This window comes from Pan troglodytes, chromosome 15 (genome assembly GCF_028858775.2).
Source record: "Pan troglodytes isolate AG18354 chromosome 15, NHGRI_mPanTro3-v2.0_pri, whole genome shotgun sequence".
In the NCBI taxonomy this organism is placed as follows: domain Eukaryota; kingdom Metazoa; phylum Chordata; class Mammalia; order Primates; family Hominidae; genus Pan; species Pan troglodytes.
In genome coordinates, this window is record NC_072413.2 from 33,402,240 (window position 1) to 33,428,082 (window position 25,843).

At 41.6% G+C, this 25,843-nt stretch overlaps 1 protein-coding gene across 15 annotated transcripts in view; it reads left to right on the forward strand.

Annotated features, from left to right (window-relative positions):
- The window catches only part of PRORP (protein only RNase P catalytic subunit), a 160,823-nt gene that overhangs the window by 55,979 nt on the left and 79,001 nt on the right, over positions 1–25,843 (forward strand). For 12 of the 15 annotated variants that reach the window (XM_009427681.4, XM_009427680.3, XM_054666489.2 and 9 more), the window contains one exon: positions 7,887–7,994. In XM_009427681.4, the coding sequence (XP_009425956.1) occupies positions 7,887–7,994 (108 nt within the window). Of the gene's footprint in view, positions 1–7,886; positions 7,995–21,528; positions 22,693–25,843 lie in introns of those variants that run through there. The other 3 variants (XM_063793314.1, XM_063793313.1, XM_054666490.2) reach the window with 2 other exon arrangements.

Here is a 25,843-nt window from a genome sequence, read left to right on the forward strand (position 1 = left end):
TGTGTCTGTTGGCTGAATAAATGTCTTCTTTTGAGAAGTGTCTGTTCATGTCCTTCGCCCACTTTTTGATGGGGTTGTTTGTTTTTTTCTTGTAAATTTGTTAGAGTTCTTTGTAGATTCTGGATATTAGTCCTTTGTCAGATGAGTAGATTGCAAAAATTTTCTCCCATTCTGTAGGTTGCCTGTTCACTCTGATGGTAGTTTCTTTTGCTGTGCAGAAGCTCTTTAGTTTAATTAGATCCCATTTGTCAATTTTGGCTTTTGTTGCCATTGCTTTTGGTGTTTTAGACATGAAGTCCTTGCCCATGCCTATGTCCTGAATGGTATTGCCTAGGTTTTCTTCTAGAGTTTTTATGGTTTTAGGTCTAACATTTAAGTCTTTAATAGAACTTGAATTAATTTTTGTATAAGGTGTAAGGAAGGGATCCAGTTTCAGCTTTCTACATATGGCTAACCAGTTTTCCCAGCACCATTTATTAAATAGGGAATCCTTTCCCCATTGCTTGTTTTTGTCAGGTTTGTCAAAGATCAGATAGTTGTAGATAAGCGGCATTATTTCTGAGGGCTCTGTTCTGTTCCATTGGTCTATATCTCTGTTTTGGTACCAGTACCATGCTGTTTTGGTTACTATAGCCTTGTAGTATAGTTTGCAGTAGGTAGCTTGATGCCTCCAGCTTTGTTCTTTTAGCTTAGGATTGTCTTGGCAATGCAGGCTCTTTTTTGGTTGCATATGAACTTTAAAGTAGTTTTTTCCAATTCTGTGAAGAAAGTCATTGGTAGCTTGATGGGGATGGCATTGAATCTATAAATTACCTTGGGCAGTATGGCCATTTTCACAATACTGATTCTTCCTATCCATGAGCATGGAATGTTCTTCCATTTGTTTGTGTCCTTTTTTATTTCGTTGAGCAGTGGTTGGTAGTTCTCCTGGAAGAGGTCCTTCACATCCCTTTTAAGTTGTATTCCTAGGTATTTTATTCTCTTAGTAGCAATTGTGAATGGGAGTTCACTCATGATTTGGCTCTCTGTTTGTCTGTTATTGGTGTATAAGAATGCTTGTGATTTTCGCACATTGATTTTGTATCCTGAGACTTTGCTGAAGCTGCTTATCAGCTTAAGGAGATTTTGGGCTGAGACAATGGGGTTTTCTAAATATACGATCAGGTCATCTGCAAACAGGGACAATTTGACTTCTTCTTTTCCTAATTGAATACCCTTTATTTCTTTCTCCTGCCTGATTGCCCTGGCCAGAACTTCCAACACTACATTGAATAGGAGTGGTGAGAGAGGGCATCCCTGTCTTGTGCCAGTTTTCAAAGGGAATGCTTCCAGTTTTTGCCCATTCAGTATGACATTGGCTGTGGGCTTGTCATAAATAGCTCTTTTTATTTCGAGATACGTCCCATCAATACCTAATTTATTGAGAGTTTTTAGCGTGAAGCGCTGTTGAATTTTGTCAAAGGCCTTTTCTGCATCTATTGAGATAATCGTGTGGTTTTTGTCTTTTGTTCTGTTTATATGCTGGATTACATTTATTGATTTGCGTATGTTGAACCAGCCTTGCATCCCAGGGATGAAGCCCACTTGATCGTGGTGGATAAGCTTTTTGATGTGCTGCTGGATTCAGTTTGCCAGTATTTTATTCAGGATTTTTCCATCAATGTTCATCAGGGATATTGGTCTAAAATTCTCTTTTTTTGTTGTGTCTCTGCCAGACTTTGGTATCAGGATGATGTTGGCCTCATAAAATGAGTTAGGGAGGATTCCCTCTTTTTCTATTGATGGGAATAGTTTCAGAAGGAATGGTACCAGCTCCTCCTTGTACCTCTGGTAGAATTCAGCTGTGAATCCGTCTGGTCCTGGACTTTTTTTGGTTTGTAGGCTATTAATTATTGCCTCAATTTCAGATCCTGTTATTGGTCTATTCAGAGATTCAACTTCTTCCTGGTTTAGTCTTGGGAGGGTGTATGTGTCCAGGAATTTATCCATTTCTTCTAGATTTTCTAGTTTATTTGCGTAGAGGTGTTTATAGTATTCTCTGATGGTAGTTTGTATTTCTGTGGGATCGGTGGTGATATCCCCTTTATCATTTTTTATTGTGTCTATTTGAGTCTTCTCTCTTTTCTTCTTTATTAGTCTTTCTAGTAGTCTATCAATTTTGTTGATCTTTTCAAAAAACCAGCTCCTAGATTCATTGATTTTTTTGAAGGGTTTTTTGTGTCTCTGTCTCTTTCAGTTCTGCTCTGATCTTAGTTATTTCTTGCCTTCTGCTAGCTTTTGAATGTGTTTGCTCTTGCTTCTCTAGTTCTTTTAATTGTGATGTTAGGGTGTCGATTTTAGATCTTTCCTGCTTTCTCTTGTGGGCATTTAGTGCTATAAATTTCCCTCTACACACTGCTTTAAATGTGTCCCAGAGATTCTGGTATGTTTTGTCTTTGTTCTCATTGGTTTCAAAGAACATCTTTATTTCTGCCTTCATTTCGTTATGTACCCGGTAGTCATTCAGGAGCAGGTTGTTCAATTTCCATGTAGTTGAGCGGTTGAGTGAGTTTCTTAATCCTGAGTTCTAGTTTGATTGCACTGTGGTCTGAGAGACAGTTTGTTATAATTTCTGTTCTTTTACATTTGCTGAGGAGTGCTTTACTTCCAACTATGTGGTGAATTTTGGAATAAGTGCGATGTGGTGCTGAGAAGAATGTAAATTCTGTTGATTTGGGGTGGAGAGTTCTGTAGATGTCTATTAGGTCCGCTTGATGCAGAGCTGAGTTCAATTCCTGGATATCCTTGTTAACTTTGTGTCTCGTTGATCTGTGTAATGTTGACAGTGGGGTGTTAAAGTCTCCCATTATTATTGTGCGGGTGTCTAAGTCTCTTTGTAAGTCTCTGAGGACTTGCTTTATGAATCTGGGTGCTCCTGTATTGGGTGCATATATATTTAGGATAGTTAGCTCTTCTTGTTGAATTGATCCCTTTACTTACCATTATGTAATGGCCTTCTTTGTCTCTTTTGATCTTTGTTGGTTTAACGTCTGTTTTTTTTTTTTTTTTTTTTATTGATCATTCTTGGGTGTTTCTCGCAGAGGGGGATTTGGCAGGGTCACAGGACAATAGTGGAGGGAAGGTCAGCAGATAAACAAGTGAACAAAGTTCTCTGGTTTTCCTAGGCAGAGGACCCTGCGGCCTTCCGCAGTGTTTGTGTCCCTGGGTACTTGAGATTAGGGAGTGGTGATGACTCTTAACGAACATGCTGCCTTCAAGCATCTGTTTAACAAAGCACATCTTGCACCGCCCTTAATCCATTCAACCCTGAGTGGATACAGCACATGTTTCAGAGAGCACAGGGTTGGGGGTAAGGTCACAGATCAACAGGATCCCAAGGCAGAAGAATTTTTCTTAGTACAGAACAAAATGAAAAGTCTCCCATGTCTACCTCTTTCTACACAGACACGGCAACCATCCGATTTCTCAATCTTTTCCCCACCTTTCCCCCCTTTCTATTCCATAAAACCGCCATTGTCTTCATGGCCCGTTCTCAATGAGCTGTTGAGTACACCTCCCAGATGGGGTGGTGGCCGGGCAGAGGAGCTCCTCACTTCCCAGTAGGGGCGGCCGGGCAGAAGCGCCCCTCACCTCCCGGATGGGGCGGCTGGCCGGGCGGGGGGCTGACCCCCCACCTCCCTCCCGGACAGGGCGGCTGGCCGGGCAGAGGGGCTCCTCACTTCCCAGTAGGGGCGGCCGGGCAGAGGCGCCCCTCACTTCCCCGACGGGGCGGCTGGCCCGGCGGGGGGCTGACCCCCCCCACCTCCCTCCCGGACGGGGCGGCTGGCCGGGCAGAGGGGCTCCTCACTTCCCGGTAGGGGCGGCCGGGCAGAGGCACCCCTCACCTCCCGGACAGGGCGGCTGGCCTGGCGGGGGGCTGATCCCCCCACCTCCCTCCCAGATGGGGCGGCTGGCCGGGTGGGGGGCTGACCCCCCCACCTCCCTCCCGGACGGGGCGGCTGGCCGGGCGGGGGGCTGACCCCCCCACCTCCCTCCCGGACGGGGCGGCTGGCCGGGCGGGGGGCTGACCCCCCCACCTCCCTCCCGGATGGGGTGGCTGGCCGGGCAGAGGGGCTCCTCACTTCCCAGTAGGGGCGGCTGGGCAGAGGCGCCCCTCACCTCCCGGACGGGGCGGCTGGCCGGGCGGGGGGCTAACCCCCCCACCTCCCTCCCGGACAGGGCGGCTGGCCGGGTGGGGGCTGACCCCCCCACCTCCCTCCCAGACAGAGCGGCTGGCCAGGCAGAGGGGCTCCTCACTTCCCAGTAGGGGCGGCTGGGCAGAGGCGCCCCCCATCTCCCGGACAGGGCGGCTGGCCGGGCGGGGGGCTGATCCCCCCACCTCCCTCCCGGATGGGGCGGCTGGCCAGGCGGGGGGCTGATCCCCCCACCTCCCTCCCGGACGGGGCGGCTGGCCGGGCGGGGGCCTGACCCCCCCACCTCCCTCCCGGATGGGGCGGCTGGCCGGGCGGGGGGCTGACCCCCCCACCTCCCTCCCGGACGGGGCGGCTGGCCGGGCAGAGGGGCTTCTCACTTCCCAGTAGGGGCGGCCGGGCAGAGTCACCCCTCACCTCCCGGATGGGGCGGCTGGCCAGGCGGGGGGCTGACCCCCCCCATCTCCCTCCCGGACGGGGCGGCTGGCCGGGCAGAGGGGCTCCTCACTTCCCGGTAGGGGCGGCCGGGCAGAGGCGCCCCTCACCTCCCGGACAGGGCGGCTGGCTGGGTGGGGGGCTGACCCCCCCACCTCCCTCCCGGACGGAGCGGCTGGCCAGGCAGAGGGGCTCCTCACTTCCCAGTAGGGGCGGCCGGGCAGAGGCACCCCTCACCTCCCGGACAGGGCGGCTGGCCGGGCGGGGGGCTGACCCCCCCACCTCCCTCCCGGATGAGGAGGGAGGACACTCCTCACTTCTCAGACGGGGTGGCTGCCGGGCGGAGGGGCTCCTCACTTCTCAGATGGGGCGGTTGCCAGGCAGAGGGTCTCCTCACTTCTCACACGGGGCGGCCGGGCAGAGACGCTCCTCACATCCCGGACGGGGCAGCAGGGCAGAGGTGCTCCCCACATCTCAGACGATGGGCGGCCGGGCAGAGATGCTCCTCACTTCCCAGATGTGATGGCGGCTGGGAAGAGGCGCTCCTCACTTCCTAGATGGGATGGCGGCCGGGCAGAGACGCTCCTCACTTTCCAGACTGGGCAGCCAGGCAGAGGGGCTCCTCACATCCCAGACGATGGGCGGTCAGGCGGAGACGCTCCTCACTTCCCAGACGGGGTGGCTGCCAGGTAGAGGCTGCAATCTCGGCACTTAGGGAGGCCAAGGCAGGCGGCTGGGAGGTGGTTGTAGCGAGCCGAGTTCACGCCACTGCACTCCAGCCTGGGCAACATTGAGCACTGAGTTAACGAGACTCCATCTGCAATCCCGGCACCTCGGGAGGCCGAGGCTGGCAGATCACTCGCGGTTAGGAGCTGGAGACCAGCCCGGCCGACACATCGAAACCCCGTCTCCACCAAAAAAACACGAAAACCAGTCAGGCGTGGCGGCACGCGCCTGCAATCGCAGGCACTCGGCAGGCTGAGGCAGGAGAATCAGGCAGGGAGGTTGCAGTGAGCTGAGATGGCAGCAGTACCGTCCAGCTTCGGCTCGGCATCAGAGGGAGACCGTGGAAAGAGGGGAGAGGGAGAGGGAGAGGGAGAGGGAGAGCTTAACGTCTGTTTTATCAGAGACTAGGATTGCAACCTCTGCCTTTTTTTGTTTTCCATTTGCTTGGTAGATCTTCCTCCATCCTTTTATTTTGAGCCTATGTGTGTCTCTGCACATGAGATGGGTCTCCTGAATACAGCAACACTGATGGATCTTGACTCTTTATCCAGTTTGCCAGACTGTGTCTTTTAATTGGAGCATTTAGCCCATTTACATTTAAGGTTAATATTGTTATGTGTGAATTTGATAATGTCATTATGATGTTAGCTGGTTATTTTGCTCATTAGTTGATGCAGTTTCTTCCTAGCATCGATGGTCTTTACGTTTTGGCATGTTTTTGCACTGGCTGGTACCGGTTGTACCTTTCCATGTTTAGTGCTTCCTTCAGAAGCTCTTTTAGGTCAGGCCTGGTGGTGACAAAATCTCTCAGCATTTGCTTGTCTGTAAAGGATTTTATTTCTCCTTCACTTATAAGCTTAGTTTGGCTGGATAGGAAATTCTGGGTTGAGAATTCTTTTCTTTAAGAATGTTGAATATTGGTCCCCACTCTCTTCTGGCTTGTAGAGTTTCTGCCAAGAGATCCGCTGTTAGTCTGTTGGGCTTCCCTTTCTGGGTAACCCGACCTTTCTCTCTAGCTACCCTTAACATTTTTTCCTTCATTTCAACTTTAGTGAATCTGACAATTATGTGTCTTGGAGTTGCTCTTCTTGAGGAGTATCTTTGTGGCATTCTCTGTATTTCCTGAATTTGAATGGTGGCCTGCCTGCTAGGCTGGGGAAGTTCTCCTGGATAATATCCTGCAGTGTTTTCCAACTTGGTTCCATTCTCCCTGTCACTTTCAGGTACACCAATCAGACGTAGATTTGGTCTTTTCACATAGTCCCATATTTCTTGGAGGCTTTGTTCCTTTCTTTTTCCTCTTTTTTCTCTAAACTTCTCATCTTGCTTCATTTCATTCATTTCATCTTCCATCACTGATACCCTTTCTTCCAGTTGATCGAATCGGTTACTGAAGCTTGTGCATTTGTCACGTAGTTCTCGTGCCATGGTTTTCAGCTCCATCAGGTCATTTAAGGACTTCTCTACACTGGTTATTCTAGTTAGCCATTCGTCTAATCTTTTTTCAAGGTTTTTAGCTTCTTTGTGATGGGTTCGAACTTCCTTCTTTAGCTTGGAGAAGTTTGATCGTCTGAAGCCTTCTTCTCTCAACTCGTCAAAGTCATCGCAAAGCTTTGTTCCGTTGCTGGCAAGGAGCTGCGTTCCTTTGGATGGGGAGAGGTGCTCTGATTTTTAGGATTTTCAGCTTCTCTGCTCTGTTTTTTCCCCATCTTTATGGTTTTATCTGCCTTTGGTCTTTGATGATGTTGACAGACAGATGGGGTTTTGGTGTGGATGTCCTTTCTGTTTGTTAATTTTCCTTCTAACAGTCAGGACCCTCAGCTGCAGGTCTGCTGGAGTTTGCTGGAAGTCCACTCCAGACCCTGTTTGCCTGGGTATCAGCAGCGGAGGCTGCAGAACAGCGAATATTGCTGAACAGCAAATGTTGCTGCCTGATCGTTCCTCTGGAAGCTTCGTCTCAAGGGTACCCGGCCGTGTGAGGTGTCAGTCTGCCCCTACTTGGGGGTGCCTCCCAGTTAGGCTACTCGGGGGTCAGGGACCCACTTGAGGAGGCAGTCTGTCCATTCTCAGATCTCAAACTCCGTGCTGGGAGAACCACTGCTCTCTTCAAAGCTCAGTTGGAAGTGCAGAAATCACCCGTCTTCCGCATCGCTCACGCTGGGAGCTGTGGACTGGAGCTGTTCCTATTCGGCCATCTTGGAACCGCCAGTTCATTCTTATCATAACTATCATGTGGGTTAATTTAGAAGTCTAGATAGGCCAGCTGCAGATCAAATGAAATTACATATGAAAGTGCTTTGTGAAGTATAAAGCACTATGAGATTATAGAGTGTATTGGATAATTGTATGCAGTTGCATCCATTAGACTGGCTTTTTCAGATTTCATTTGTAGAGTATCTGTGTGTGTGTGTGTGTGTATTTTTAAGGGATGAATATTTTGAATTATCAAAACAATAATAAAGGTCACTGCAGTGTGTTTATAATAAAGTCCTTACTGAGTTCTTATTAATGTTTTGTCTGACATTTCTTTATTAGGAACTTAAGAGATTTGAGAACTTCATAAAATCTCGTCCTCCTTTTGATGTTGTCATTGATGGTCTCAATGTTGCCAAAATGTTTCCTAAAGTTCGTGAATCTCAACTTGTAAGTATAAGTTTTACTTTGTTATTCCGCATCTCTAGAAATATTTATTGTACCCATTTATGACCTTCTTGGGGCTCTTAGCTCCTCAGTTTTTCTTCCTCTAAAACTAAGGTCTTCAGGGTGCCACAGTGACCAACTGCATGCTCCCCTAAGATTTACTATTTTCATCACTAATAAGTCGCTCTTCAAGGCTGGGAGAAAACGATTAAAAGTGAGGAATTAAAAGAAAGATTGCAATACAGGGCCAGATTTTCCCGTTTCGTGTAACCTTTAGCTAACCTTCTCCTGGGTCTCTGCTTTCTCTTTGGGGTCACTCTGTCATTTCCCTTTGGGTCATATCCTTATATTTGAAAATTATCAATATACAATATCAAGAGATATTAATCACTCATTACTCACATTTGTTTTTTCCAAACGTAGTATGTTCATAAATTAACCTAAGCAGTTTTTTTTTCTATATGGTAGCCATTTGTTAATTTATAAATGCCCTACTAGTTTCTAATAAGACTATCATTTTTCATAGCTGCAATTAACAGTTACTTTAATCTCTATTTTGTAGATTAAAAAATTGAGGCTAATTTTGTATAGTAAATCTATAGAAAACAGTCATAACATCAAAATTAGATTGTAGAGAGCTCCTGGGTTTCAGACTTGTGGCTCTTATCATTGGCAATCTATAGCCGTTCATCTGTAATTAAACTATGTCTTAAAAATTGCTGCCGCTGGCTGGGCACAGTGGCTCATGCCTGTAATCCCAGCACTTTGGGAGGCCAAGGTGGGTGGATCATCTGAGGTCAGGTGTTCAAGAGCAGCCTGGCTAACATGGTGAAACCCTGTCTCTACTAAAAATACAAAAATTAGTTGGGCATGGTGGTATGTGCCTGTAATCCCAGCTACTCGGGAGGCTGAGGCAGGAGAATTGCTTGAACCTGGGAGGCGGAAGTTGCGGTGAGCCGAGATCGTGCCATTGCACTCCAGCCTGGGCAACAAGAGCAAAACTGTCTCAAAAAAAAAAAAAAAAAAAAAAAAAAAAGTAATGATAAAAAGAGTAGTAAAATACATATATATTATTTTTATGTTTGAAATTGAAATATATATAAAATTGAGGAACCCTAATGGGAAGAATAGAAAAATTTGCTAGACAGTAAAAAACAAAACAAAACTAAACTAAAAAATATAAACACTGTTAAAAGACAACAAACTGCAAAATGTAGGCCAGGCATGGTGGGTCATGCCTGTAATCCCAGCACTTTGGGAGGCTGAGGCGGGCAGATTGCCTGAGGTCAGGAGTTCGAGACCAGCCTGGCTAACATGGTGAAACCCCATCTCTACTAAAAATACAAAAAAATTAGCCGAGCATGATGGCGCACACCTGTAGTCCCAGCTACTTGGGAGGCTGAGGCAGGAGAATCACTTGAACCCGGAAGGCGGTGGTTTTAGTGAGCTGAGATCATGTCACTGCGCCCCAGCCTGGGCAACAAAACAAGACTCCATCTCAAAAAATAAAAAGTAAATAAAATGTTTACAATATGTGACAAAGAGCAAATTTCCTCACTGTATCAGGACTCTTATAAGCCTATAAGAAAAAGATGAACCGACCAGGCACGGAGGCTCACGCTTGTAATCCCAGCACTTTGGGAGGCCAAGGCTGGTGGATCACCTGAGGTCAGGAGTTGAAGACCAGCCTGGCCAACGTGGTGAAACCCCATCTCTACTAAAAATGCAAAAATTAGCCGGGTGTGGTGGCAGGTGCCTGTAATCCCAGCTACTTGGGAGGCTGAGTCAAGAGAATTGCTTGAACCCGGGAGGTGGAGGTTGCAGTGAGCTGAGATCTTGCCATTGCACTCCAGCCTGGGCGACAGAGTGAGACTCCTTCTCGAAAACAAAAAAGAAAAAGATGAACCATGCAGTGGAATAGTGGTTTAATTTTACTTATATTTATAGATACACAGATTAAAATATTTATCTTCCAGATTGGTAAATCTTTAAAAGTTGGTAATATTCAGTGTTTAGAATAGTTTGAAGAGGTAGGAAGGATGATATCAGTGTGATATTTTTGGTGGATGATTTGTCTGTAACTTTCATTATCTAAAATACTGAAATTCTGCTTTTAGGAACTGACATAGTAACACTAGTACATAAAGAAATGTATTCAAATGTGTTCATTATTGCATTATTGGTAAGCAGAAAAATCTAAACAACCTAAATATCTATCAATCTTAAGCCCGATACATATTTAAATATTAATTTTTGTGAATAAGGTAAACCAATATGTGCTGCTGTGAACAGTTGTCAGAATATAAGTGTAAGAAGCAAAATGAAAAACAACATGCTTAGAATTGCTCTACTTATATTAAAAACAAAGCAAAAAATTACCCATCTATAGATAAATGTTTGTTAGATAAGTTTGTATGTGTATGCCCAAAAAATTTCTAGAAGTTTAACACATACATACATACACACACACACACGCACACATGCACACACACACAATTTAACAGTGTAGTTACCTTTGGGAATTGGGGATAGAATACTGTATAAGAGAATTGAGAGGACTTCTGGTTTTTGTTTACATTTTTTGAATTTTCTTTTACCATGAGTATATATTACTTAAAAATTTAAAAAATATCAGGAAAGGAAAAAAGTTAAAAAGCATTCTTGATAAATATTTTAAAATAATTTTGTAATACTCTGTGTCTTGTGGATGTACAATAATTTTTAAATCATTTACCTGTTGTTAGACAAATGAGGCTTTCCATTTTTCACTACAATAAGTAATACTTGGAAGACAGCCTCTGTGCATGTTTCGTAGGATGTCTTTGGAATAGATTTTGAGAAACTGGACTCTTTAGTCAAAGGGTATATATATTTTTAAAGATCTCACTATATATTGCCAAATTGCTTTCCAAAATGATTGTAGTAATTTATACTACCACCAAAAGTGTATAATGGTGCCTAAATATAACACATTTCTTTAAGGTTACTTATTACATGATTGTTTCAGCCACTCACCTATGCCATGAGTCCGCTAAGTGAAAAGGGCTGGATGGTTTCTTCCCCATTTTTTAGGTCAAACACATTTTTTTAAATTGTGGGACAAACTTTAATGAAATAGTTCCAGAAAGGGAATATTCTTCACTGTCTTTTCTGTCTTCCTTATCTTTCTCTTAATACAATTACCTATAAGTGTACATAAAGGAAAAATTAGGAATTCGAAGTTCTATAAGTTTTAAGTTTTTTCCATCTTTGAAGAGATTTCCAGACCTTTTGTCTGTGGAGTGATGTACATATTATTTATGCTCTTCCTATAAACTCTCTGCATTATACATTACACATTTTTCTCGGTCCTTTTACATTAATGGTTGATTATATATCTAGTATTCTCTGTAAGTTCATTAATGAGAAGATAACTTTTTTACATTCATTGTTTATGGAATAGCACCATTATCACATATCTTGATCTCAGAGCCTATAGCTTAAGGGTGATAGAGATTAAGGAACTAAAAAAAGAAAGTTCTAGTTGTAAATGTATTTTATTTTCTCAATTTTCAAATGAATCTTTTTTATATTTTAACTTTTCTGAAGTCTATGTTATAATTGATGTCAGTAGAAACTTGCCAGCCACCATGTAGAGATTTATTGGTGACTATCATTGCCTGGGTGTGTACAGAATTAGCTATACATTGCCACCTCAGTTGAATTAGTTATATTCGTAGCTCCACACACTGTTACACTGTTTAATTTTAACCTAAATCTTTTTTTAAAAACTTTTATTTTAAGCTTGGGGGTACATGGGAAGGTTTGTTACATACATAAACATTTGTCAAGGGGGTTTGTTATACATATTATTTCATCACCCAGGTATTAAGCCCAGTACTCAATAGTTAATCTTTTCTGCTCCTCTGCCTTCTCCCACACTCCCCGCTCAAGTAGACCCCAGTGTCTGTTGTTTCTTTATTTGTGTTCATAAGCTTTTATAATTTAGTTCCCACTTATAAGTGAGAACATGTAGTATTTGGATGTCTGTTTCTGCATTAGTTTGCTAACGATAATAGCCTCCATCTCCATCCATGTTCCTACAAAAGACATGATCTCGTTCTTTTTTTGGCTGCATAGTACTCCATGTTGTATATGTGCCACATTTTCTTTATCCAATCTGTCATTGATGGGCATTTAGGTTGATTCCATGTCTTTGCTATTGTTAATAGTACTGCAGTGAACATTCATTTGCATGTATTTTTATGGTAGAATGATTTCTACTCATCTGGGTATATGCTCAGTAATGGGATTGCTGGGTTGAATGGTAGTTCTGCTTTTAGCACTTTGAGAAATTGCCATACTGCTTTCCACAATGGTTAAACTCATTTACACTCCCACCAACAGTGTATAAGTGTTCCCTTTTCTCTGCAACCTCACCAGCATGTATTATTTTTTGACTTTTCCGTAACAGCCATTCTGACTGGTGTGAAATGGTATCTCACTGTGGTTTTGATTTGCATTTCTCTAATGATCAGTGATATTGAGCTTTTTTTTCATATGCTTGTTGGCCACATGTTTGTCTTCTTTTGTGAAATTTTTGTTCATGTCCTTTGCCCACTTTTTAATGGGATTGTTTTTCTCTTGTAAATTTGTAGTTTTAACCTAAATCTTAACTTTAAATATTTGCCAAAGGTTTCCTGACAATGTAATAAAAGACAGTGGAAGTTGCTTTTCTAAGACTAAGGTACAGAATTTTAAAGCAAGAAGAGGTTGTTATGACTGATTTTTGCATTTTGAAAAGTTGCCACTGAGCCTGCAAACTTCTACCTGCCAATACCTTCCCATAGACATTCAAGCAAAATTGACTAACTTCCAGAATGGCATAATTCAAAGAAAGAAAAAGCAATAATCAGATGTGAAATACAGGTAAACTCCAGTATTTTTCAACCTTAGTGTCATGCTGTTGGTCCTAAAAGTGTTATAAAAGTGAAGATGAATAGCACAGGCTCTAAGGAGAGTGGTGTGTAATATGTCACCATGAGGATGTACAGAACTGTTATGGCCAAAAGTGATTTAGAACAGAACAGCCTTCAATTCAGATATGAAAGTGTATACTCACATGTTAATTGTGATTCCAAAACAAGATTATGGTATGAACTATATGGATTAATGTACAATTTTGTTGGTTACTGAAATAGTATACTTTTTTGTTTGTTTTTTTGCTTAAAAGTTATTTATTCCTAAACCAGTGTTTCATCTTACAGTTTCTGGCATGTTAATAATGAGGAAGTATGATTACAAGATGTGCTAAGTGGAACTGGGGACTATAAAGTCCCTGGGCTCAAGACACCCCCCAACCTCAGCCTTCTGAGTAGCTGGGACTACATACACATGCCACCAAGTCCAGCTAATTTTTTTTTTTTTTTTCTTTTTTTTGTGGAGACGGGGTTTTGTCATGTTGCCCGGGCTGGTCTTGAACTCCTGGGCTTAAGTTGCCTGCTGTGGCCTCCCAAAGTGTTGGGATTACAGGTATAAACCACCATGCCGCCTAGATTTTGCTTTTGGCACAATTGGAGACTTGGCCAAGTCATGTCTCAATTCTTTAATGGTTGTATTTTTTTTCTTTTTTATTGAGAAATATAATATTTATATAACATAATATTCACCCTTTTAAAGTGCACAATTCAGTGGTTTTTACTGTATTCACAAAGTTTTGCAATCATCACCACTATCCTATTCCAGGACATTTTCATTTTTCTTGAAGAAACCTCATACCCATTAGCACTAACTCCCAGTTTCTTCCTCCCATTGGTCCCTGGCAACCACTAGTCTTCATTCTGTCTTTTCCTTTTTTCTTTCATTTTCTTTTTTTTTTTTTTCTTTTGAGACAGGTACTTGTGTTGCCCAAGCTGGAGGGTAAGGGTGCAGTCATATCTCACTGCAGACTTGACCTCCTGGGCTCAAGTGGTCCTCTGCCTCAGCCTTCCAAGTAGCTAGAACTGCAGGCACACACCACCAGGCCCAGCTAATTTTATTATTATTATTATTATTTTCATGGAAACAGGGTCTCACTGTGTTGCTCAGGCTGGTCTTGAACTCCTGGCCTCAGGCAGTCCTCCCAAAGTGCTGGGATTATAGGACTGAGCCACCATGTCTGGCCTTCTTTCTATCTTTATGAATTTACCTATTCCAGACATTTCATATTTTCACTTAGCATAGCGTTTCAAAGTTCATCCATTTTGTAGCAGGAATCAGTATTTCATTCCCTTTTATTGCCAAATCGTGTTCCATTGTATGGATATGCCACATTTTATTTATTCGTTCTGTAGTTGATGGACCTTTGGGTTGTTACCACTTCTTGGCTATTATGAGTAATGCTACTATGAACATTTAGGCACAAGTTTTTGTGTGGACATATGTTTTCATTTCTTTTGGCTATATACCTAGGAGTAGAATTGGTGGGTCATATGATAACTCTGTGTTTAATCTTTTGAACTTCCCAACTGTTTTCCAAAGCATCTGCACCATTTTGCATTCTCATCAGCTGTGTATAAAGGTTCCAATGTCTCCACATCCTCACGAACACTTGTTATTTGTCTTTTTGATTATAGTCATCCTAGCAGGTGTGAAGTGGTATCTTTTTTTGTTTGTTTTGGTCATGTAAGAAATGCAGGACCTGGTATATTGTAGTTTCTTTGTTTTTTTTTTTTTTTTTAGATGGAGTCTCACTGTCACCGAGGCTGGAGTGCAGTGGCATGATCTCAGCTCACTGCAACCTCTGCCTCCTGGGTTAAGCAATTCTCGTGGCTCAGACTCCTGAGTAGCTGGGACTGCAGGTGTGCACCACCATGCCTGGCTAATTTTTTTTTTTCGTATTTTTAGTAGAGACGGGTTTTCGCCATGTTGGCCAGGCTGGTCTCAAAGTCCTGACCTCAGGTGATCTGCCTGCCTTGGCCTCCCAAAGTGCTGGGATTACAGGCGTGAGCACCTGGCCCAGTATCTTGTAGTTTTGATTTGCATTTGTTAATGATGCATGATGTTGAATATCCTTTAATATATTTAATGGCCATTTGTATATCTTCTTTGAAGAAATGTATATTTCTTTTCTTTTTTATTTTTTGAGACAGAGTCTCGCTTTGTCGCCCAGGCTGGAGTGGTGCAGTGGCGCGATCTCGGTTCACTACAACCTCCACCTCCTGGGTTCAAGCGATTTTCCTGCCTCAGCCTCCTGAGTAGCTGGGATTACAGGCATGTGCCACCACACCTGGCTAATTTTTGTGTTTTTATTAGAGACAGGGTTTCACCATGTTGTTCAGGCTGGTCTTGAACACCTGACCTCAGCCTCCCAAAGTGTGGGGCTTACGGGCATGAGCTACCGTGCCTGGCCAGAAATGTCTATTTCTTTGCCCATTTTTAATTGTTTTTTATTATTATTGTTGAGTTGTAATTTTTTTTTTTTTTTTTTGAGACAGAGTCTCACTCTGTTGCCCAGGCTGGAATGCAGTGGCATGATCTCGGCTCACTACAACCTCCACCTCCCGGGTTCAAGCGATTCTCCTGCCTTAGCCTCCTGAGTAGCTGGGATTATGGGCGTGCACCACTATGCCTGGCTCATTTTTGTATTTTTGGTAGAGATGGGGTTTCACCATGTTGGTCAGGCTGGTCTCAAACTCCTGACCTCGTGATCTGCCCGCCTCGGCCTCCCAAAGTGCTGGGATTACAGGTGTGAGCCATCACACCCAGCTGAGTTATAATTTTTAACTATATACCAAATACTAGATCTTTATCAGATATATAATCTGTAAGTATTTTCTCCCAGGCTTTGGATTCTCTTTTCGGTGTTTTGATGATATCCTTTGAGGCATGGAAGTTTTAGTTTTGATGAAGTCCAATTTATTTTTTCTTTTGTTGCCTGTGCTTTTGGTGTCTAATCTAAGAAATCATTGCCTAGGGGCTGGGCGCGGTGGCTCACGCCTATAATCCCAGAACTTTGGGATGCCAAGACAGGCAGATCACGAGGTCAAGAGATCAAGACCATCCTGGCCAACATGGTGAAACTCTGTCTCTACTAAAAATACAAAAATTAGCTGGGTGTGGTGGTGGGTGCCTGTAGTACCAGCTACTCGGGAGGCGGAGGTTGCAGTAAGCTGAGATCGTACCACTGCACTCCAGCCTGGCGACAGAGCAAGACTCTGTCTAAAAAAAAAAAAGAAAGAAAGAAAGAAAGTATTGCCTAATCCAAGGTCATGAAGATTAATGCCTATGTTTCTTCTAAGAGTTTTATAGTTTTAGTTCTTGCAGTTACAGAGTTTGCATTGTTAGGGAAACAGTTCAATCTTGAGTACCTGATAAACCAACATAATTTAGAATATAGTGAGATTAAAGGGGACTAACCTTCACCCTATTTATTTGTTTAACCTGTAAATCTAGGCAGACTAAGTCTTACTACTTTTCTTGTAGATGTTTTTCAACTGTAAATTGTATTTTGCTTAAAGTATTTTTGTTGTTGTTGTTTTTAGAGATGGGGCCTTGCCATGTTGTCCAGGCTAGTCTCAAACCCCTGGGCTCAAGTGATCCGCCTGCTTCAGCCTCCCAAAGTGTTGGGATTATGGGTGTGAGCCATGGTGCCCAGCCTGCATAAAGTAATATATTTCCCTGGTTTCAATTTTTCAGAAAAAGAAAAATTCTGAGCTTTTTTTTTTTTTTAAAGAAGAGGGAAGGATTCTGAGTGACTAGCAGATTGATTATATAGCCTGTCTTTTAAGAAGAACAGTTACAGAAACTTGGCAGGGAATTATTAGGTTGATTCAATTACTGTTTCTTGAGCACCCATTCCAAGCCAGATACTGTTTTAAGCTGTGAGGATATGACCATAGATCAATAACAGGAATGCTAGCCACAAGGTTAGGCTAATGATTGTGTTATCTAAACAAGAAATGCATATTGTGTATCCTGTTGTCTATTAACAATGATTCTTGTGTTCGTGCATGATTCTTTTCATTAAAGATTTACTTGAATTGTCAGAATAGAAAATAGTATTTACCCAAAATACATGAGATAAAATTTTTTAAAAAAATAAGCATTGCAGGCTGGGCATAGTGTCTCATGCCTGTGATTCCAGCACTTTGGGAGGCTGTGGCGGGTGGATCAAGAGGTGAGAAGTTCAAGACCAGCCTGGCCAAGATGCTGAAACCCTGTCTCTACTAAAAATACAAAAATTAGCTGGGTGTGGTGGCACTTTCCTGTAATCTCAGCTACTTGGGAGGCTGAGGCCAGAGAATCGCTTGAACCCGGCAGCAGAGGTTGCAGTGAGCTGAGATTGCGCCACTGCACTCCAGCCTGGGTGACAGAGTGAGACTCCGTCTTAAAAAAAAAAAAAAAAAAAGGCTAGGTGCAGTATCTCATGCCTGTAATCCCAGCACTTTGGGAGGCCGAGGTGAGTGGATCATCTGAGGTCAGGAGTTCAAGACCAGCCTGGCCAACATGGCGAAACCCTGTCTCTATTAAAAATACAAAATTACCCGGGCGTGGTGGTGCATGCCTGTAATCCCAGCTACTCGGGAGGCTGAGGCAGGAGAATCGCTTGAACCCAGGAGGCAGAGGTTGCAGTGAGTCGAGATCGAGCCATTGCACTCCAGCCTGGGCAACAAGAGTGAAACTCTGTCTCAAAAAGGAAAAAAAAAAAAAAAAGTATTGCAAAATGGTCTAGTAACATTTAAATCTCCGGAGTATGTTGTAATTTTGAAGAAACTATGACTAAATTTATTTTATTATTTTTATTTTTATTTTTTTTGAGATGGAGTCTTGCTCTGTCACCCAGGCTGGAGTGCAGTGGCATGATCTTGGCTCATTGCAACCTCCGCCTCCGGAGTTCAAGCAATTCTCCTGCCTCAGCCGCCTGAGTAGCGGGGATTACAGGCACGTGCCACCACGTCTGGCTAATTTATGTATTTTTAGTAGAGGCAGGGTTTCACCATGTTGGCCAGGATGGTCTCAATCTCCTGACCTCCTGATCCGACTACTTGGCCTCCCTAAGTGCTGGGATTACAGGCATGAGCCACCGCACCCGGCTGACTGTATTTAAAAGTATTAGTTATGGACCCTTACATACTACTTGAGTCAACTTTTATATAGCACTTGAACCAACATCTCTTCATCATAATCTGTTGCAAGATATTTTAGATTTTCTTGGATTGGATTTCTTTTTTCTTTTTTAATTTAATAAACTTAATTTTCCTAGAGCAGTTTTAGGTTCATGGATTTCTTTTTATGAACAGCCATTTCCCAACATGTTATTTGGACTCTTACAAATACTTCTGAACAAAGCCAGGCATGGTAGCATGCACCTGTTATATGATTTGGCTATGTCTCCACCCAAATCTCATTTTGAATTGTAGCTCCCATAATTCCCACATGTTGTAGGAGGAACTTGGTGGGAGATAATTGAATCATGGGGGCAGTTTCCCTCATACTGTTCTTGTGGTAGTGAAGAAGTCTTACAAGATCTGATGGTTTTATAAGAGGTTTCCCCTTTCACTTCTCTCATTCTCTCTTGGGCCCACCGCCATGTAAGACGTGCCTTTTACCTTCTGCCATGATTGTGAGGCCTCCCAAGCCACGTGGAACTGTGAGTCCATTAAACCTCTTTTTCATTATAAATTACCCAGTTTTGGGTATGTCTTTATCAGCAGCATGAAAACAGACTAATACAACCTGTAATCCCAGCACTTTAGGAGGCTGAGGCGGGAGAATCACTTGAGCCCAGGAGTACGAGACCAGCCTAGGCAACATAGCGAGACCCCATCTCTACAGAAGATCAAAAACATTAGCTGGATGTGATGGCATGCACCTGTGGTTCCAGCTTCTCAGAAGGCTGAGGCAGGAGGATTTCTTGAGCCCAGGAATTTGAGGCTGCAGTGAGGTGTGATCATGCCACTGCACTCCAGCCTGGACAACAGTCTCAAAAACCAAAACCAAAACCAAAACCAAACCAAAACAAACAAACAAACAAAAAGAAACAAAAACTGGGGTGGGTAATTGGCACTACTATCCACCAAATTGCTCAAACCAAAAACCAAGGATTCCAGCCAGCCACAATTACTCTTTCTCACTACTCCTATATCCAGTAGACTGACAAGTTTTCTTGGTTTTAACCCCAGTAGACTGACAAGTTTTCTTGGTTTTAACCCCAGTAGACTGACAAGTTTTCTTGGTTTTAACCCCCCAAAATATCCCATAGTCTAGTCACTTCTTTCCATCTCCATTAACATCATCTCTCACCAAAACTCCTAAGTGGTCTCCTTGCTTTTTTCATGCTTGCCTCAATAACTTCCCTTTACACTTAGAATAAAATCCAAGTTCCTCGTCGTGGATTATAGTAACTCTCATTATCTGGTCTTTGCCTCTCTTTTCAACCTCATCTGGTTTTTTCTCATTGTCTTTCACTGAATTATAGGTACACTAGGATTTTTCCTGCCCCTCAAACATGCTGAATTTGTTCCTGCCCCCAAATCTTCGTACTTGCTATTTCTTTAATATTCTTCCATCTTCAAATGGCTGGATTATTATCAGCACCTCAAAGGTCTTTCTTGATTCTTCCAAAGTAACCTCATTCTGCCTAGTCACTTCTGTCTGTATTTTCAGTTACATCAGGATTGCCAAGTCTAGCCCAGGAACTAGAGATGAGTTTCAACATGGCAATGCAAAACTGTCTTTGCCTGGATTGTCTTTTTCAATATCAAGTTCCTTCATAGTAGTTTTTTGTGAAAAGAGACCATGCTTTTGTTGACCATTTATCCTAGAATGATCAGGGAGGAAATTCTAAAAGTCTCCATGACTCATACTTTACACATACCTTTGTAACTTCCATTTCAATAAATTAGGTTTTCTTTTCGGTTATCACTAATAATTGGTGCTGTGAGACCCCCTTGAGGAGGCAGGGACAACATAGTATAATAACTTTCCATTAAGAAAACAAAAGGAGGGGCCGGGCATGGTGGCTCACACCTGTACTGTAATCCCAGCACTTTGGGAGACCAAGGAGGGTGGATCACCTGAGGTCAGGCGTTCAAGACCAGCCTGACCAACACGGCGAAACCCTGTCTCTACTAAAAATACAAAAATTAGCCAGGCATGGTGGCGCGTGCCTGTAATCCCAGCTACTAGGGAGACTGAGGCAGGAGAATCGCTTGAACCCGGGAGCCAGAGGTTGAGTGAGCCTAGATTGTGCCACTACAGTCCAGCCTGGGTGACAGAGTGGAAAAAAAAAAAAAGAAAAAGGATATGAAGTGGAAAGCTTCTAATGCTGCATTTTCTCTCTCATTCTCTCTTCCCCCACATACCTACCCATAATTCAGTCCTAATGCTTTTGTTCTTTGTTCCTTTTGCAGCTTGCATTTTGGATTTTCAGTGTTCATAAGCTCCTCTAATAGAGGATGTATGGGGGGAAAAGCACATCATTTTAGTTAATCATGCTAGCTCTTCAAAATTCTGCTCCCTATTTCTGTGGATAACTGAGAATTGGTTAAAATGGCTTCAGCAGAATGAAAATTTATAATGTAATTTAAAAGAGTTATGGCTGACACCAGCACTGAATGCTTTCATTCTTATAGCATGCTTGGGGCATTGAATAGAAAGTGGTTTGGTGAAAACACTGTAGAATTTGTTTTGATTGCCATCTGTTAGTTGGTTTTACTACAGTGAGAGAAAAATAGAGGCACAAGTATTGGTCATTAAAGGTCATTTGGTAAAGTGTTTACTTGACAGTAAGTTCTTATTTTTTCTGCCACTCACGTTATTTTATTTCTTTCTGTTGATTTACATAACCTCTTGTAAAAGTTTCAATACCATAAAGCACCTAAGATACAATAAACTATGCTCAGTATTTTTGTGTGTATATAATCCCGGGTGTATTTTTTTTTTTTTTTTTTTTGCCCCAACTGTAGAAATGTGAGTTTCTCGATCCCCATGCTTGAAATTATGTTTCAATAATGTTAAAGTGGGAAGGAAACTTAGAAATACCCTATTATGTTTACAATAGGAAATGTTAAATATTGAAGTAGAATTTTTATCATACCTCCTTGACTTTTAACTACTCTTTTCCATATAATTGTTTCTCCCGTTTAAAGACTCTCTCTTAACATCTGGCTTTAGAGGTAGAATGTCTTGTCCCTTATGTCCCAAAACTTGGGTGTCTTATTCACACTTGGGTGTCCTTCTTTGAAGAACATACTGTCCTCATGTCTACTCTGAGAAGCTGTTTGAGGAATTTTTTTTTTCTTTTTCAAATATATATATGAGGAGCAGCATATTAGAGTTTTTATGCATGGATTGAAAGTGGAGGGATGGGATTACTACTAGAGGCAGGTATGCTTACATTAGGGAGAAGAGAGAGACTGCTGTCCAGGTTGAAAGAAAAATGCTGCCATAAGAAGTCAAAAAGTCCTTCACTTCCCTTGTAAGTTGTATTCCTAGGTATTTTACTCTCTTTGTAGCAATTATGAATGAGAGTTCACTCATGATTTGGCTCTCTGTTTGTCTATTATTGGTGTACAAGAATGCAACCCAAATGCTCATCAGTGATAGACTGGATAAAGAAAATGTGGCATATATACACCATGGAATACTATGCAGTCATAAAAAAGGATGAGTTCATGTCCTTTGCAGGGACATGGAGAAAGCTGGAAACCATCATTCTCAGCAAACTAACACAGGAACAGAAAACCAAACACCTCATGTCCTCACTCGTAAGTACAAGTTGAACAATGAGAACACATGGACACAGGGAGGGGAGCATCACACACCAGGGCCTGTCGGGGGATGAGGGGCTAGGGGAGGGATAGCATTAAGAGAAATACCTAATGTAGATGACGGGTTGGTGGGTGCAGCAAACCACCATGGCACGTGTATACCTATGTAACAAACCTGCAAGTTTGGCACGTGTATCCCAGAACTTAAAGTATAATTAATTAATTAATTTTTTTTAAAAAAGTCAAAAAGTACAACCTTCTGGATCCAGCTCAGCCTTCCAGCAAACAGCTCAGTAGCCTCAACAGCCATTACTGTATCAAAGAAAGTAGCATCCAATATATAATCTTCAAAATTATAAAGAAAGTCTTAAACTATGACTAGTATATCCTATTTCAGAAGATAGGCAAATTGTGATTTCTTTTTTGAAAATTTATAATTGTAAAGAAAATCGTAAATTGTAACTATCTGCATAATTAAGAAGGCAAGAAAATCATAATGCTTTCCAGAAAGTTCCTCTCACACATGATTTTAAGTTTTATTTATCTTGAAATTCATTTATATGAAACATATTTGAACAGTGTTCAGATAAATGTGGTATTAGCATATGCGGTGTTTTATTATATAAAATATTTTAATTATAGATATTAGAAAACATTAACTAGGCCATACTCTTTTATGCCATACATAGGAATGTAAGTTAATTCAGCTTTATGGAGTCTGTTTGGTACTGTATCTATTCAAAATATACAGTGATGTATCAGTTCCACTTTCAGAAATCTGTTCTGCAGAAATATTTGCACAGGTACATAAAGATACATAATTTTCATTGTACCTCTGTAATAGCAAAAAATTGGAAATTATACAGAAGCCAACTGAGTACTGGAGGTGAGTTTACTGACATAGAAAGGTACCCATGATACATGAAAAAGACAAGTTGAAAACAAAATGTACAGGATGATCCCATTTTTTGAAAATAAAAAAAAAATTACTGTGTGTGTTTTTATGTATATTCAGGGAAAAAAGCCTGGAAGTAGAAATTCTCCACTGACCAGTCACTTCTTCCTTTATATAGTTATGTATTTTTACAAATACTTATTCTAGTTCTTTTTAAAAACTCACACATATTTTAAAGATAAGAAACTAAAATAAATCTTTAATGGTATAAACTTAAACAATAATGTTTCTGCTCTTCTGCAGAATATTAATTTTCAAACTTGAATTTGAGAAACTCAAAAACAAGCAATTTTAGAAGTCAGATAGATCTTTTAATGATTCTTAGGGTAGAAATCTATTTTTTTAACTATATATGTGAAACTTAGGAAACTGGAACTTAGTTCTAAGAGTGACATACTTCTTTCATTTTCAAAAAAGAAGTTTCTCATGTTTTCATAACCAACAGTTATGTTATCAAGGAGTTACTTTAGTATTATAATAGTTTAAATTACCTAGATTATGACTTTAAGAAACATATGTTAAGGAGTCCAAGGAGAATGTATAAATTGGGAAAAACCTCAGACTTAAAGTAATTATATGTAATATCAAAGCAATGTAATTGTAAGTTTCTCCCTAGGGAATCTGAAATATCCCCCAACAAATATCATCCAAACAAGTCACTGTTAATGTGGATTCTTGGAAGAAGATCTAAAAATAAATAAGTCAATAGAAATTATAAACTTGGGCTGTGAATCTTAAAACAACTAATCAGGTAGCAGCATTTAAGTGCTATTTCAGGCCAGGCATGGTGGCTCATACCTGTAATCCCAACACTTTGGGAGGCCGAGGTGGGAGGACCACTTGAGCCCAGGAGTTAGAGACTGGCCTGGGCAACATAGTGAGACCCCCCTGCCCCCCGCCATGTCTACGAAAAATAAAATTTTAAAAATAAGCTGGGTATGGTAGCACACACCTGTAGTCCCACCAACTCAGGAGGCTGAGGCGGGGGGAGGATCACTTGAGCCCTGAAGATCTAGGCTGCAGTGAGCCATGATTGCACTGATGCACTCCATCCTGGGTAACAGAGTGAGACCCTGTCTCAGAAAATAAATATTTTCATCACATGGGGAAAAGTAAATCTAATCATGACTCCTTAGTTTTAAGGAGTTACTGCTGGGTAGTCAAGGGTGATATAAGTGACTTGAGGAAACAAATTTGCATTAGTGGATGCCAATCCAGAATTCACTAAAGAACACAAAAGAATGGTTCTTGGGTTTTTTCTTACTATTCATTTTTCATGACATGGCAACTCAGGGAAGTCATATTGCCCTAGGTCAAACAGTGCCAGGCTGACTACTTCCTTTTGTCATGTATCACTTCACCCACTCCTGCCTTGACATGTGTTAAGAGTTATGTTTTGTCGTGTGACTGCTGGGATAGTCTGCATCACTCAGAATTATTCTTACCAACTGCTAATGAAGTTAATGATCAACTGTCAGGTGGGTTTTTAGTGAAGTGATCAAGGGCATAACTAGCAAGATGAATGGAGCCAGGCAAAATTTCTATAGTGATTTGGCTTCATAGTCCTTTCTTTTCAAATGTCCCAGAAAGGAACATTCTGCATAGTGTTTGAAACAAGATTTCCCCAATTGTTGTAGAAGTCAAGTGATCCAGTGTCTTCGAACAGCATTAAAAACACTGTGTTGCCAAGCTCCCATCTCTGTTCTCTCTCTGGCAAAATCCTCATAGCAAGTTGATTTCCCATCACTGATGTGTCATTGATAATGTCTGTGTGATAACCATTTAGGGTGTGGTGAGATTGTCTCGTGAGTCATTATTGTGTATATCTTGCTTCCATGACAGTGTTTTAAAACACTCTCCTTGAGAGTGTGGTAGGAAGAGGCCACTTATGAAAATATAATACCCATTTTAACAAGAAAAGTTTAAATATTTGTTGTCAGTAAGGTAAACAGCAATTGCAGAGTAAGTAGTAAATTTACTTAAACTGTTTATAAAGCTATATAAATTATTCTTACCTGATTATTACAGTGGTAACACTTTAATCATAATTTTCTGGTAATTTTTATTTTAAAACAGCATTTTTTTCCTTTTAAAATTGTTTCTGTTTCACAATTTTCACTAATATAAAGGCTGATTTTTATCCCAGTCAAATACGATTAAGATCAGTTGATTAAGATCAGTTCAGATCTTAGATTTCTTTTGCAGTGATTTAGACATGGCTTTTTTTCTAGATAGTATTAGGAAGGGTATATTGTTCCTTAGAGTATTCACTCTGCCAACTCAAGTGGATACTCCTTATTGGTATATTATTTCTACCCCATTTTGTCTTATGAAAGATGTAAGATGGTTATAATATATGCGATACAGAAAATAAAATAAATTTAAAATAAGTTAAAATAAAGTTAATGTAAAAAGGGTACAAAGGGAAAATAAGCTTAGGGAAATAAAAGGTTTAAGGTTGGTGCACAAAATGCATATGGTGAAGTGCTCTATTAATTTGGCTGTAAATTCTGTCAGCAAACCTGAAGATGATAACATGATCACTTAACAGCAGGGGCTCATGCTTTTATCTGCTTGCACATCATTTGTAAGTACCTCATATTCTCATCATAAACATTTCTCTTTCCTAAAGAGATTCTCAAAGGAGGTAGGCTAAGAGCAGTAGCAGAAGGGAGAAATCAGAGCTTTGGAGAATGGGGAAATTTGAAGGAACACCCAATTCTGGTATATCTTCCAAAGGAGCTATTTCCACTATAAGACTCATTCATTTATAGGCTTCACATAATTCATAAGATTAAATAGAAACAAATTGTTCAGAGAATGTTCCATTATTCCTAATATTGAAACCAAAGGGATTTTTCCTGTGAACCCTCAGAGGGCAGGGCCATGTGGGCACTCTGAGTACTATTCACAACATTCTTGTTACGAACCGGTGAATGGATTGTGTAAGCATCAGCAGTAAAGGAGTCAGGAGAACAGTGGGTGAGCTTGAGAGAGGCTTCTGAAAGTACTAAACAGGCCTCAATACCTCAGCAATAACTAATGCTAGGAAGTTGGTGAGAAGACTAAATAGGAGGACTCCTGCCCTTTGACTCTTTTGGAAAATAAATTTTTAAGCTGATTTTTCACTTCAGATCCATGGTAATCCACAGCAGGGCTAGACCTTG